Source organism: Gigantopelta aegis, chromosome 11 (genome assembly GCF_016097555.1).
Source record: "Gigantopelta aegis isolate Gae_Host chromosome 11, Gae_host_genome, whole genome shotgun sequence".
Classification (NCBI taxonomy): Eukaryota; Metazoa; Mollusca; class Gastropoda; order Neomphalida; family Peltospiridae; genus Gigantopelta; species Gigantopelta aegis.
In genome coordinates, this window is record NC_054709.1 from 30,352,972 (window position 1) to 30,369,772 (window position 16,801).

The window sequence follows — 16,801 nt, forward strand, 5'->3', positions numbered from 1 at the left end:
TGAGATGGGGACGTACTGTCAAGCGTTGTAGTAGCACTAGGCAGCATGAGATGGGGACATACTGCCAAGCGTTGTAAACACACTAGGCAGCATGAGATGGGGGCATACTGTCAAGCGTTGTAGGAGCACAATGGAGCATGAGATGGGGCATACTGTCAAGCGTTGTAGGAGTACAAGGGAGCATGAGATGGGGACATACTGTCAAGCGTTTAAGAGCACTAGGGGTCATGAGATGTGGGCATACTATCAAGCGTTGTAGGAGCACTAGGGAGCATCCAACTTGTTTCCGGTGCGGTTCAAGTCATCCCAAGAGGTTCCCCAACAATCTGTGCACTAAACCAATGGTTTGTGCCATCTATCGGGGCCCTCATTGCACACATGTCTGTCTCCCTTTCTTTCAATCAATTACCGGGTATTCTGTATTTCAGTCTCTCTCTCTCTCTCTCTCTCTCTCTCTCTCTCTCTCTCTCTCTCTCTCTCTCTCTCTCTCTCTCTGTGAGCCTGTTCCTTTGATTATATCTCCCCTCCATTTACTTTGTGTGTATCCGTATATATCTGTGTCTGTTTCTGTCTGTCTGTCTGTCTGTCTATCTATCTCTCACACTCTCTCTCTCTTTCTCTATTTGTGTATGTCTCCGTCTGCTTTTCACCATCTGCTTGTTGCTATAGTATCCAGTGATATCATTTGTAATAATTGAAGTAAGTTTTGTGAATAAAAATAATGAATTAGAAAAGCCAAGTGCACCACATAGTGTAACTGATTAAGCCGATTAAAATATGGGTTGAAATTACAATAGGTGTTGCAAAAGGACTCCTATCAATTGGTATTTTTTTAAGAGAATATTTGTGTGTGAAGAATAGTTCTTGATCGTGATAATTTATTGTTAGTTCTCCATATCAGGAATTTTACGACAATGAATGTTCCATAATAATGTAGACGCAATATCGTACTGCCTATTCACAAAGGGTTTAAGCTTCCTTTAAAACTTGTATGTGGTATTTTGGGTGTTTTAATGACTGCATTGATCTTCTTTATATCACAGATACTCTTTGCTACATAGTATAAGTTATAATCGGCATTGCACAACAGAATCTAATAGTTTTCAACTGTCGGGTACACCTTGTGAGATAAATATTATTTTGTTTTGTTTTTAAATCTTCATCAAAGCTTCGTGGGATACAAACACAAAGAGATCAGAAAACATCAAATTCGTTTTATATAATAGTGTTTAAATATGATGGTGGGCCCTGTCACTATTCATTATTTCTATCACAAATGACCATGACCAAAAGGGCTTCCTGACATAATTTGACATTTTTAGTGATGCATTTTGTCTCGAAGATATTTGAGAAATATCACATGTTCCTGTCTGTGTGTTTGTCTGCATGAATCTTGGTATCAATGCCCAATCTGATAAAAATTAGCTCTACTGGGTATACCAGTAGATCTACCAGCATTGCGTGGACTCCCATGTCCAGGTGACATTTCATCTATAAATAACAATTTAAATATCGACCAATTACACTTCGCCTTTTATAGCGTTATTCGGAAGCATATAAATTCTAAAAATATCGGGCGAGACTATTTATGAAATAGGCGAACTTGTTGGTCTATTTCAACATTTAAAAAAAATGGGGGAAAAGTGCAGTAATAAACTCTGGATTGTATACTAGTATAAACAGATTTTATGGTTATACCATCACGGGTTTTTTCTTCTTGAAACGAATTTTACATAAAATTATATATTGTAATTAGTTTCCGGCATACTTCGTAATTTACCCGATGATTTTGCAAGTAAGGTTTTGATTGGTCGAATGAAAGGTCAACTGAACATGAGCTCCAACGGGCTGCTGTTAGATCAACATGTAATAATGGAGCTAATTTTAATTAGATTGATTAATGCTTTGCTTTTTCCGTCTTTTTTTTTTGTATTACACCATTCAAAGTTGCACATGCTGGCACAGACATGACTATTGTTTGTTGCGGCTAGGACATATATCGACCTCCTGATGGCTTCCTATAACCTACACCCACCCCACCCACCCTAGCCACCCCATTAATTTCCTTTAACAGTTTTGTCTTTCAGATTGTAGTAGACAAGTGTACTACAATCTGAAAAAACAAAACTGTTACCATAATAAAGCAGTCGAAAGGACATTGGACATGGTCATACTGCTACCACAAACAGTCATGTGCTTTGTCTGTATGTAGTCTGCCATTCACGAGGACGATGTATTCCTCTTGACTGGTTAAAGGCATACTGTCACGGATTTAAGGATCTTATTTCTCTAAAAATGGATAATTAAAAATTACATTATATTATTGCTGGAAACCAAATCTAGCTATTGCATCACCTTAACTGAACCATGATGGAGTGAAATCCATCTCAACCATCTCGGCAATTTTAGTTTTTGAATTATGGACCATTGCCATAATTCAATTATTTTTACAAAATGTCATTAATGAATGGAATATGGTGGTTATGAAGATGGTTGAATAAAGTACATTTAGGGACAAATCAAATTATATTTGTTCAGTTAATACTTTGTTAGACCATTAAATAGGTCAGTGGTCTGTGACAGTATGCCTTTAAACCTGCACAAGACAGAACTTCTTGGGTATATTTATAGACAGTTCTGATGGCATTCACTTGTAATATCTTCTATGCCGATATTTGTCTTGTTAGTTCACACATTTTCTTCCTATGCCGATTAAAGGATCAGAAGGTTTAAGAACAAAGGGAGTAATGTTGAATTATATAATAGATGACAGGTATTCAAGTAAATGTCTTTATCATGTTTAGTCATGCTTACTCTCATTTTAATTCTTGGTTTATATATTGTATGTGTTAATGGCCAATCATTGAATTTAGGCTAAGATGATGGTTTATAAGATTATGTCATCACTTTTCAACAGTAAAGAGGTAGAGTCGTGTTTCGATATTAAATGTGATCTAGTTACAAATTGTTCATACAAGCTGAATGCTGACAAAATAGTGAAATACCATAATAACCTATATCGGAAAAATCATATTGTAAGAGCACAAAATGTAGCAAAGACCTTTTTATGACGTCTATACTATATAAAAGTGTCATTTTTGTCCTGTGTGCCCAACAAGACCCATACATTGAATAAATTAAATTAAATACATTTTTAATAAATTAAAGTTCCGGTTTTAAAAAGTGGCCGTAAACAAACACATTCCACCAGATTAGTGTTTGTTGACCAGAAGTGCCATAAAAGTGACAAGGTATAATTATCTAAAGTCGAATTTTTTTTTTTTCCCAAACTGTTCATCAGTTGGCCAACTTAAATCAATACAATCCAAAATTAACGGTGGGCTTAATTATTAATATATCATTTATGTCATTTTTGTTACTAAATAATTCGTTTATATTTACAGACTTTGTTTGACAATATTAGTAACACTATCAAAAGAACATTGTTTGTATATATCTACATTTATGTGCGATTTGGTGGAATATTTGTTACTATTTTGAACAAAGGCGGCCATCTTAAATTTTACTTTTCATCCTGGTTGATCCATAAATTTCTGAATTAATTTTAAAGAATATGTAATAATACATTTAAGTCATAGCACTGATAATTACATATATTTGTCTACTGAATCTTAAGAATAGTTTGCCATTGTGTTTGCATACATGAGTTATGGCGGCCATTTTGAAATTATGCAAATTAGCACATTTCCTCTCTCAATATCTGTGTGGTCCTTAACCAAATGTGTTGAGTGCGTTGTTAAATAAAACATTGCCTTCCTTCCTTCCATTATATTGTTTAATCATAGTTATGTATGAGATGAACTGCACAAACTGTCATTGAACATGCTGTCAAAAGTAATTCAGGGATTTCTTGAAATCATTGGCTATTATATTCAGTGAATTCACGAAAACACTGAATAGTGTAGGGATTGTATGAAATCCCTGACCAAAACAAGGTTTTCACGAAATTACTGAAATGTTCAGGGATTTCACGATCTTATAATACTGTAACGTATATACTCGTACCAACCACAGTAGTGGTTTTACACTGGAAAGGAAAATCTCAGTTGATATGCACCCTTTTTGGGTACAACAAATAACACTATTATACCTTCGCGTTTTAGGATTAAAAAAAATATATAGTTCTTTAAAAACGGCTTGGTTGAATGGTCCTACGTACACAACAGTGACAGTTCTTGTTTACAGGTCCAACATATTTCTTAAAATAGTTTACATTCCCTTATTATTTTTGACTTATTTTTAAATGGCTGCCACTCAGAGCGAGTTTAATAACTTAATGGGAAGGAAGCAAATGTTTTATTTAACGACGCACTCAACACATTTTCTTTACGGTTATATGGCGTCAGATATATGGTTAAGGACCACAGAGATATTGACAGAGGAAACCCGCTGTCGCCACTTCATGGGCTACTCATTACTATTAGCAACATGGGAGCTTTTATATGCACCATCCCCCAGACATTTATGGAGAACTGGCTGGAACGAGAAATAACCAAATGAAGTCACCGACGGGGATCGGTCCTAAACTGACCGCGCATCAAGCCAACGCTTTACCACTGGGGTACGTCCTGCCCTCATAACTTAAAGGGAAGGTCTAAGGCCACCAAACCGACCTCTCACTAACCACTATACAAGACAGGTGTGTGCCCAGGAACACGTGCTTGAAACTTACCTGAATATAAGAACGAAAATAAGTATAAACAAATATTTCGTAGGCCTGCAAGGACGATGTGTGTGATGGGAGTGGATTTGAATTTTATTTGTTTTACTTTTATTTTAATATGACAAATTTAAAAAGTAAAAGTTTTGGACCTAGGTAACTCAATCCAATTGCCATTAGCAGGATTTCTGAAAGGGGGTGTGTGGGGGGGGGGGGGGGGTGTGTGTCCAAATGTGATGACTGATCTCTCCTTTTAAACAGAACAGTTAATATAATCACGTTTCCCCATAAAAGTTATGGTCGGTTTTAAAATAAATTTTAAAAAAAGGGGGGGGGGGGGGGGGGGGGGGGGTCGGACCCCAGGATCCGGTACTGATTTGCAACATCAAATTGCTAAAAACAATATATATAGTTTAACTAATGCAACAGTGGAGGGGTGGCATTTACACCCTCAGAAAAATATGGAATCAGTGTTTTTTGTTTTGTTTTTAAAACTACGGTACCTGGTGATGACCCATTACTATGCCCAATTATTATTTTACTTCTTTCTTTTACTGCGACCACTTAAAGACTTGTTTTAGGCTTGGTACAGAGTTGTAAATTTAATCATCCGTATTTAACCAGCTGTCTGGCACAGTTGCAGAAGGCTAATTCAGTCATATATATATATATATTTTTTGAATTATGCTGACATGCCCATATTGGTATTTACCAGCACCCCACCAAGTAAACTTTTTTTTTTTTTGCCAATGTGTGTTTCGCTTGCCTGAATCAAGACCTACCAACCCCACCCTTTGCAACATTTCTGCACATGCTGTCTAGACACTCCTGTATACTCATAAATAGGTGCCTGTATACTCATAAATAGGAGACTGCATGCTCATAAATAGGCAAATGCATGCTCATAAATAGTTGCCTGTATGTCATAAATAGGTGTCTGTATGCTCATAAATAGGTGTCTGTATACTCATAAACAGGTGTCTGTATGTTCATATATAGGTATCTGTATACTCATAAATAGGTGTCTGTATACTCGTAAATACAAGAATACTCATAAATAGGTGTCTGTATACTCATAAATAGGTGCCTGTATGCTTATAAATAGGTGTTCATAAATAGGCATCTGTAAACTCATAAATAGGTGACTACGCTCATAAATAAGTGTCTGTATACTCATAAATAGGTGTCTGTATACTCATAAATAGGTGTCTGTATGCTCATACATAGGTGTCTGTATACTCATAAATAGGTGTGTATTCTCATAAATAGGTGTGTGTATTCTCATAAATAGGTGTGTGTATACTCATAAATAGGTGTCTGTATACTCATAAATAGGTGTCTGCATGCTCATAAATACAAGTTCATAAAATAAATAAAAACCTCACAATAAAATGTGATGACCTCATTTATTCACATAATCAGTGGTCGAAATATTGCGGTTAACATCACCACAGACCTGGAGATCGTTTTGCCAGTTAAAATCACCACAGACCTAGAGATCGTTTTGCCGGTTAACATCACCACAGGCCTGGAGATCGTTTTGCCTGCTGTCCCGCTGGTCAATTATTTTATACTTATTCTTTGGTATCATGTTTGGACCCACAGGTTTTCATTCGGTCCGGCAGAATTTGTAGCCAATTTTGACCGCTGATAATGTATTATTCATACAGTGTCATTCTGTGATGACTAAAATATTCATACAATGTAATATTGTGCTGACTGAAATATTCATACAATGTAATATTGTGCTGACTGAAATATTCATTCAATGTAATATAGCAATGACTAAAATATTCATACAATGTAATACTGTGCTGACTGAAATATTCATACAATGTAATACAGTGATTGAATGAAATAGTCATACAATGTAATACAGTGATGACTGAAATATTCACTCATATGTATTGTTAATACAATGTAATATAGTGATGACTGAAATAGTCATACAATGTAATAGTGATGACTGAAATATTCACTCATATGTATTGTTAATACAATGTAATATAGTGATGACTGAAATAGTCATACAATGTAATACAGTGATGACTGAAATAGTTATACAATGTAATAGTGACCACTGCTGCATTCTTTCATTAGATTTTCTATATGCACTTTATGCCACACTGACCAATTAGATCTAGGAGGAGGACACAACATAAAGTTAAAGTTTGTTTTACTTAATGATACCACTAGAGCACATTGATTAATATACAAGCTGTAAATGATCTCGCCATTCAAGATGTCCTGATTCTGTTGCTATATATGAAGTGTCGTAAAATTCGGATGCGAAATAAAGTTGCAAGAGAAAAGATGTCTTCATGTGATGTATGTACATATGTAATGGCAAGACACAATATAACAATCTGCTATTGGATGTCAAACATTTGATAATTCCAACATAGTCTGCAGATGAAACCAGCTACATTTGGCATTAGAAGTAATGGACAGGACATGAGATGGCCTTTGAAATATCATATGCAATTGGTCATTCAATAAAATTCAGTCATTCAACTAAACTGAGTCCTTCAACTAAATGCAGTCCTTCAACTAAACTCGGGTCATTCATTACATGCAGTTATTCAGTTGAATTTGGTTATTTAAAAAACTCGTTAATTCAGTTGAATATGGTTATTTAAAAAACTCGTTAATTCAGCTGAATTCAAAGATTGTAGGCTTATCTCATTCAGATGAATTTAACATTTCTTAGAACTCGTTGACATGAATTCCCGTTAGTTACTCCGCTGAGCTCTGTCACTCGACCACCTTGGTGACTCAGAGCAATTATAAATCCATGAGTTTTATTCATTTAGCTGAAAGCCGTCCAGATCAACTACAAATTCATCTTGTTCACACATCAGATTTCTCAGTTTCTTTAGCTTCATCTTCCGTTGTCTCTTCAGACAGAGTTGTCTTCTCCTGACTCTGATCACTGACACTTGATGTCTCTGAAGATGGTGGGCAGGGTTTCTCCGATATCTGCTCTTCTGAAAATAAATAAAGCCACAATTGTTGATTATTTTTATGTAAATTTATTTTCTAAAATAAAACCCGCCAAAATAAACACAATTTGCTATACAAAAACCAGAGGGAAACACAATGGAATAACCAACCTCTGAGAATTACAAATTACTTTTAAATTTTCTTAAACTAAAATAACTAACATCTGTTATTAAAACTAACGTAACTAATGATTAAATGTTCTTAAAGGAAGGGACAATTAAGGCATTTGGCCTGGAATGCATATTCAACGATATATAATGCACATTATTGCTTAATATTAACAAGTATAATCGTATAGTTAATTAATAAAACGGTTAAATGTGACGGCTATTATATGTAACCGGCGCAGCCATTTTGTACCATCTCAGTGAGTACGCCCTCTGGTGAGCTGGTGGTTACGTAATACTTAACGCTTAACGTCAGGAATTAGCCTAAGAACTAGAGAAACACAATCTACCTGTTTTTTGCGGGATGATAAATAGTCATACATTGCAATGTTCTGCAATAATACACATCCCAGTAAGCCAGCAGTAAGTACATCTAGCTCTATATATATTATTTTTCAATACAAAATAAAATACCATTGTCAAAGTGGCTACACAACAAGTCGAAATAATTAACAATGTTTTGTCCATGCATTAACCTACGTACTGAAATGATACACAGAGTGTTTTCTTAGTTAATTGGTCTATGCTGTTAGTTGCTTCTACCTGTGATTCTTGATTGGCAGGTGTGTATTTGATTGGTAACCAGACGAGCCAATTAATTGACGCCGTCTAGACACAAAAATACATGCCGGTATTGTGGAATATTACCTGTCGCCCCTAAAATGGTAATGGACATGGTTTACTACTGTAAATAGTTCTGTAAAACTATTTTAAGTAGAATTTTCCATCTAAAACCACAGAACTGACCAATTACGTAGTCCCAAAGAAAAACTTATTACTTGGGTATCGTGGGTTGTCGTTTTTGCTCCAAATGTAGCATATCAATAGGCCTAATAGTGTACATTTTTCCTTTGGATTATTTAACAGAGAAAAATACTATAACCACATTTTGTTCCGTTAATGCAACTTGAAATATATTTAGTTTAATAGTTTATTATATTATTACGTCATTTATGCTGTTTTACAAGTCAGGTTGATTAAAGAGAAGTGCCTTGTCGAAAATTACTGCTTTTGTTTACACTGTACATACAGGAGATGGTCAGGAGCTGACGTCACTTCGCCCCAAGCTATCCCACCGGACATCACAAAAACTAAACAAAATGGCTGCCCCCAGTTAGCAGGAATAATCATGGTTTTTTAATAACTCTAAAATTACGTGTTTTTCATTTGCTAAAGTGTCAGTATGTGTTGGTGGTCCGGGTATGCATCTTTCCAACACATAAGGCTCTTGTTTGAGTTGACCCTACCTTTAAACTAAAATAACTAACATCTGTTATTAAAACTAATGTAACTAACGATTAAATGTTTTAAAACTAAAATAACTAACATCTGTTATTAAAACTAATGTAACTAACGATTAAATGTTCTTAAACTAAAATAACTAACATCTGTTATTAAAACTAATGTAACAATTAAATGTTATTAAAACTAATGTAACTAATGATTAAATATTCTTAAACTAAAATAACTAACATCTGTTATTAAAACTAATGTAACTAACGATTAAATGTTCTTAAACTAAAATAACCAACATCTGTTATTAAAACTAATGTAACTAACAATTAAATGTTCTTAAACTAAAATAACTAACATACGATATTAAAACTAATGTAACTGACGATTAAATGTTCTTAAACTAAAATAACTAACATCGGTTATTAAAACTAATGTAACTAACATCTTTTTATTCAAAATAACGTTTGTCTATTAATAAAACTAACATAACTAATATTTCTGTTAAAACTAATGTTTGTCTGTTAGTAAAACTAATGTAACTAACATGTTATTAAAACTGTTGTAACTAACATTAGTCGGTTATTAAAACTAACATAAATAACATTTGTTGTTAAACCTAACATCTGTGTTATTAAAAGTAACATTTGTCTGTTATTACAACTAACATTCATCTGTTATTAAAAGTAACATTTGTATGTTATAAACTAACGTCCGTCTGTTATTAAAACTTAATGTTCATATGTTATTAAAACTAATATCTGTCTGTTGTTAAAACTTAATGTTCATGTTATTAAAACTAACGTCTGTCTGTTATTAAAACTAACATGTCTGTTATTATCTAATGTGATATTAACTAACGTCTGTTATTAACACTAACGTCTGTTATTAAAAGTAACATTTGTCTGTTATAAACTAACGTCCGTCTGTTATTAAAACTTAATGTTCATATGTTATTAAAACTAATATCTGTCTGTTGTTAAAACTTAATGTTCATATGTTATTAAAACTAACGTCTGTCTGTTATTAAAACTAACATATGTCTGTTATTATCTAATGTGATATTAACTAACGTCTGTTATTAACACTAACGTTTGTCTGTTATTAACACCGATGTCTGTCTGTTACGTACGTCTGTTATTAACAATTGACGTCTGCCTGTTATTAACTAATATTTGTCTGTTATTAAACTTAACATGTGTCTTGTTATTAAAACTAACATCTGTCTGTTATTGACTAATGTTCGTCTGGCGTCTGGCCCATCCTGATCCTCTCTAAAGCTTGGGGACGGTTATCTGTCTGTTGTTAACTAATGTGTTATTAACAAACATCTGTCCGATATTGACACTAACGTCTGTCTGTTATTGACTAACGTTCGTCTGGCGTCTGGTCCATCTTGATCCTCTCTAAAGCTGGTGGACTGTTATCTTTCTGGTTCTGCAACATCTCCTCGGACGACGGTTGTTTCCCGTCCTGCTGCAGTGTTGGTGCGGCCGTCAGGTCAGGAGCTGCAGGAGTGTCGGCTTTCTCTGCATCGTCCGAATCCGGCTTACTGCTGGAATCCTGCAGAAAACAACTTTGGAAAATGATGATGGAAAAAATAACACAAGATTGGTTCTTTTATCAGTATCAGGGCTCACCCTGTACACTGCCACATTAGCCAATTGCTAACTTCTATACAAAGTGGCTACAGCATTTAGTTTTTGGCTAATAAATTATTCATTAAATTAACCACATTTTAATAATTTTCAAAGAAATCCTCTAAAATTCTGAAAGCTGGCTAAACCAAATTCTTGTTCAAATCAAGCCGTGTCTGTTTGTCTCTCTGTCTATCCCCTCCCCTCTCCTCCCCCCCCCCCCCCCCGCCCCCCTCCATTTTTCTCCCCCCTACCCCTCCCTGCTTCCCTCCTCTCTCTTTTTCTCTCTTCTCCAATTTCTACTGTGATTCTCTCCTCTGCTTCTCCTTCTCTCTTTGTCTCAATCTTCTCCACAATAATCGTGACCTGTGATTCGCTGTCATCTGGTTTAGGTGTTGCAGAACTATGTTGATCTCTGATATCGTACCTCAATAATCGTGTCCTGTGATTCGCCGTCATCTGGTTTAGGTGTTACAGAACTATGTTGATCTCTGATATCGTACCTCAATAATCGTGTCCTGTGATTCGCCGTCATCTGGTTTAGGTGTTACAGAACTATGTTGATCTCTGATATCGTACCTCAATAATCGTGTCCTGTGATTCGCCGTCATCTGGTTTAGGTGTTACATAACTATGTTGATCTCTGATATGTACCTCAATAATCGTGTCTTGTGATTCGCTGTCATCTGGTTTAGGTGTTACAGAACTATGTTGATCTCTATCGTACCTCATTAATTGTGTCCTGTGATTCGCTGCCATCTGGTTTAGGTGTTACAGAACTATGTTGATCTCTAATATCATCTGGTTTAGGTGTTACAGAACTATGTTGATTTCTGATATCGTACCTCAATAATCGTGTCCTGTGATTCGCTGTCATCTGGTTTAGGTGTCTCGCTTGTCTGCCCTTGCTCTACATCCATCTTTGTGGTGGGAGTCTCAGAATCTGTCACTTCCTGAGTCGGCTGCAAAAGACAATTCAACACTGAGGTTAATATCAATATAATACTGTACGAACAATACTATACATATAAAGAATGTGCATATTGTTTGTACAAACCAACATCAGGTCATATAAGCTGGAACATCCCCCAACACACACATACACCCATCCAAATTCTATAGCCAATGACAAATTTCAGTTAAAGCTTGTTTTGTTTCACGACACTATTAGAACACTGATTTATTAATCATCGGCTTTTGGATGTCAAATAGGGGATCTTTTATATGCACCTTCCCACACAGGATAGCACATACCATGACCTTTGATATACCAGTTGTGGTGCACTGGCTGGAACGGGAAATAGCTGAATGAGCCCACCACCAGAGATCGATCCTGATCCTCTACCAACCGTGCATCAAACAATTAATTTATGCTCCTTCAGGAATTGATTTCTTACGTACTTCCGCGGCTCTTTAATAAGAAAATAAATTCCCCAAATTAGACTTCAATTTACACTTTGGAAATGACAAGTTTAAAGTATGACTAATGTGTACATAGATGAGCAGGAATGAACTCCAGGTGAACAGAAAATAACTTTACCAAATTATCTATGGAACTGCAATGACCACAGATTTTATAATGTATTTGTAAAAATTGTTTTGCTAAATTAAAATACTATTCTTCAGTTGTTTTTAAAATTTGCTGAGTGACACAGGCCTGGCTCAGAGCCAGTACATTAAAAGTTGCAGACCATAAATTCAACCCCTAAAAATGCAGTGCCTGAACTGAAGAATTTGTCTCCCTGAGCAATTTTGAAAAGAAAATTGCCATGGGGGAAGCAGCCCACCGACAGCAATTTTGAGCCTGCCTATGGTGTTTTTAAAAGTGGTCTTTGCAAAAAATTATAAACATGACTGAAAGGTTATTTTACTGTATATAAACATATTCCAAATGAGCAAATGTTAAATACTGAGAGATAATGTACACCAGGTGTATACATTTTGCCATTGTTGAGGAGTTTTACCGACAGCACAAAAGTGCCATTGGTGATGCTCTCTACCTATGGTAATTTATATCTCAATGAGAGCAATTGCCATTGGTGTCGTCGTTAAGTTCACACCTAAAAATGGACACTAAGTGTACTTAATATAAACAAATCTGTAATACATCTGGATAAAGTTACAGCAGAGTTAAACAATAGTCTGTGATGTTAAGACATGGACATACGCTTTTAACCTGACTACTGCAGGCGAGATATCTCGCCCGACGTCACGCCAGTCGACATACTGTACACTGTATACAGTGCAATCCCCAATTCATATTTCCCACAGTTTTGCACATAACACTCACTGGAATCGATTTATTAACAGGAAACAGAAGACAACTCAGCTTGCTATGTCTTCAAATTTAGATTTTTCACTGCAAAATGCTTTGGAATATTGAGTTGAAAAAGTGGTTTTCGGCAAGTGTTTTCGGTAACGAGAAATGTCGGCACCTCGTGGTCATTTTCAGGGATCGATAGCTGATTGTAACAGCTAATTTGTTAATACATTTGGTCGTTTTACCAACAACAAAAATCACCAAATATTGGGACATGAATCTTTTTTCTTTTTTTAAAATTTCTGGTCAGAAAACCACTGTTGTTGGGAATAATGGACATAAATACTGGACAGTTGGCTACAAATGCCTGAAAGTAAATATAATTTTTTCGATTTTTTGCCTAATTTTAATCCACATTAACTGATCTAAAATATTATTAAAATTTGAAAAATCCATGAAAATAATACTTACAAATTCAAATATCAACTTTATTTTATATATTTATAAAACATTTAAGTGAATATATGGGAGTAAAATTTTTAAACTTGGACACACTCAACGTGGTTTTTGTCACAAATTAATCCAGTAGTCTAAAGGTTAAAACAAATATTTCATCTTGTCTCCATAACAATTTTTTTCTCAGAAGTAAGTGTGTTTTTAAAAATAAGAAAAATCTATTCCGTAGTAACAGAAATACCAAGACGACCATAAACACTTCGGATGTATGAACATATAACTTATAGCCCTTCCCATCAGCCAACATAATTTCTTACTATGGAATGTACTACTACAATTTTATTTATTTATTTATGAATTGACCGCAATTATTTTTTGGTTCATGGAAGTATGAACCGAAAAAACGGTGCACACTGTATGACTCCGCATAGCGGGTCATACAAAAGTGTGCACATTGTTTTTCTGGTTCATACTTGCATGAACCAAAAATAATTGCGGTCAAATCTTATAATTAAATTTATATGCATATTTTAACAATACATAATTGAATCTATTTTATTTAGCTTTAAATACGCCTGTAGTATTGTTTGTGTAAACATCATTGATACTTATATCGCGTAAGAATGCAAACATTCATTCACTATTATTTGAATTAGGTGATTTTTTTGTAAATGACGTCATTTGGTAAATGATGTAATTTTGATAAGCGACGCTATTTCATCTAGCTGCTGTGCATTTTTACGGATCATTTCGTTATATTGGAAGGAATTGTCCTATTCGTATTTAGTTTATATTTTATAAAAGTGAATGAAGGGAACGTGTCTAACATTTATGCTGTCGATGGAACCGTTTGGAACATCGCTTACAAGTAAGTTGCAGGCCTGAGTGAAGTTTCCTACATGATTTTTTTGGCCACTGACCGAGTCTCATGTCATGATTTGCGAAGATTTTTTTGTTTTTCTTTTATCAATGCGTATAGATTTACATGTCTACTCTGCTATAGCATTTTCCATCAATTTATCGTATGCATTAAAAAAAATTATTATTGATTTTGTAGCTTTCACGTGTATTTTCTTCAAAATATCTAAATATGGTTGCCTGAATAATCTGGCTTGTTGCACAAAACTAGTGCGAGTCAGTGGGGGGGGGGGGGGGGGGGGGGGGGGGAGAGAGAGAGAGAGGGGGAGGGGGCAGTAGTAGGCGTGGCTTAAATTTTTTCAGTTCATCGAGATATGAACGAAAAAAAGTAAGCACCTCTGGACCAATCAGATTGCCGTAAAGTGTATAGACGCAAAGAAAATTTAATTATTAACCAATTGTTGTTTTAATTGCACATAAAAAATAGTGGGTTTTTGGTTATTTCTTAAACACTTTTACTTGTCTTCTTATGTCAAATTGAAATTATTTACAAAAACAATATTCATGGTGGCTGGGAACGATTATAAACAATCAAATGTAAGTGATGTCTGGTTCCAATTATCAAAACCGGCTCTAACAGTGAAAACAATATGTCGCAGCGTTTAAAACCTGGAGTCTGATAGTTTGAATGAGCAGGAACTAACTCCAGGTGAACAGAAAATAACGTCACCAAATTATCTATCAAACTTCAAGCACCGCCGAGTTTTCTAAAAATTAAATATAATTATTTGTAAAAAATATTTTGCCGAATTAAAATACAATTCTAGAGTCTGCGATTTTATAGAGAATAACTAGTTAATGACGTCGGACATCGGCATTATCCTGTGAAGGTAAGAATGGGAAATCCGTGACGCTCTGCCGATCAGAATTTCTCATTTGGCCTGAATAGAATAAAACCAATGTCCGACATCATTAACTAGTTATTATCTTTATCCTGCAGACCATAAAAACTAAGGGGATAAGCTATTACTTCTGTTATTTCAGCTACATTGTACGATGACCTAGAGGATAAATGAGCAATTCAAAAGTCCTATCCTGCTACTATATGGATATGACCATGCTTTATCCGTCATCATAATCTGTCAATATAAACGGTAATTGCAGGATTAAAATCACTATACATACCACAGAATTATGCTGTGTTACGTCTTCCTCCATCGGTTGTTCCGAAATCTCTGTTGGCACTTCATTCTTCCTCGCCTCCTCCAGCTTCTTCCTTCCTTCCTCCTCCTTCTCACTCTGTTTCTTCCTCTCCTCCTCCTGCTGCTGTAGTAGCTGCTGATGTCGCTGCTTGAGGTCGTCCTTCGCCTTCTGGACCATTACGTTGAACATGTCCTCCGTCACCTGAGGCTTACTCTCGCATAACTGTCAAAAACAAACTCTGTTAGATCAGTCTGTAGTCCGTAAAACCACTAATAGTCAGACTGTAACAGTAAACATGTCTTCTATCAATCTCACATAACTGTCAGAAACAAACTCTGTTAGATCAGTCTGTAGTCCGTAAAACCACTAATAGTCAGACTGTAACAGTGAACATGTCTTCTATCAATCTCACATAACTGTCAGAAACAAACTCTGTTAGATCAGTCTGTAGTCAGTAAGACTGTGCGCTGTACCACAGGGCTACGTCCCGCCCACTACTAATGGAAACATGTAGCGGGTTTCTTCTGATGACTACAGGTCAGAATTACCAAATGTTTGACATCCAACAGCCGATGATTAGTCCATCAATGTGCTCTAGTGGTGTCATTAAAAAGAAAACAAACAAACAAACAAACAGAGAAAAGCAAACGGCCATGAGACCGTGGAAATCTACCTTCTTGAGTTGTTTGTGGAAGAGCTCGCTCGACTCGATGAACTTTCGTTTCTTGACCTCGTGTCGCTCCTCTATCGTCTGTAGCTCCTCCTCCAGTTTTTTCTAAAACAAAGAGAACAGTTCCCGTAAACCCACAACCATCACAGCTCCTTGGCAGAGTCACTAACATGGTTCACCAAAGTACCATTTTCTGTTTCACATATACATGTAAAGTTTGTCTGTAATTTCTGTTTAAAGGGCCTTACCCTTGTTTTTAAACACTAAGGCATATTTTTTACTATTAGAGCCATTTTTGATAACTGAAATCATACTTTACTTAGATTTTATTGTTTAGATTATCCATTTCTGTACATTCGAAGTGTTTTTTGTCATCCTGGTGTTTTTAATATCACAAAAAGCATTTCTCACATTTTTAAAAACGCACGTGCATCTGAGAAGTAAAAGTTATGGAGCCGAGTTTAAGTCTATTTTTAGAGGCTATATTACCATTTCAAAGTCACAGACGCATGTTTCACTCTATTGTAACTTTATTCAAATGTATTACTTGTTTGTAGATTAACTAAGCTTAGTGTGCATTTTCATGGGCTGAAACTAGGGTCTGTCCCTTTAAGATTCACTTTAGCAGGAACA

At 35.4% G+C, this 16,801-nt stretch overlaps 1 protein-coding gene across 3 annotated transcripts in view; it reads right to left on the reverse strand.

Moving 5' to 3' along the window:
- Positions 1–6,073: 6,073 nt before the first annotated feature.
- Positions 6,074–16,801, reverse strand: part of LOC121385213 (SWI/SNF-related matrix-associated actin-dependent regulator of chromatin subfamily E member 1-like) — a 36,279-nt gene continuing 25,551 nt past the window's right edge. For 2 of the 3 annotated variants that reach the window (XM_041515786.1, XM_041515785.1), the window contains exons 11-15: positions 16,172–16,273; positions 15,481–15,720; positions 11,567–11,683; positions 10,458–10,647; positions 6,074–7,668 (exon numbers count right to left, since the gene is read on the reverse strand). In XM_041515786.1, coding sequence (XP_041371720.1) covers positions 7,532–7,668; positions 10,458–10,647; positions 11,567–11,683; positions 15,481–15,720; positions 16,172–16,273 — 786 coding nt within the window. In that variant the 3' untranslated portion in view covers positions 6,074–7,531. Of the gene's footprint in view, positions 7,669–10,436; positions 10,648–11,566; positions 11,684–15,480; positions 15,721–16,171; positions 16,274–16,801 lie in introns of all 3 variants that reach the window. The other variant, XM_041515787.1, reaches the window with a different exon arrangement.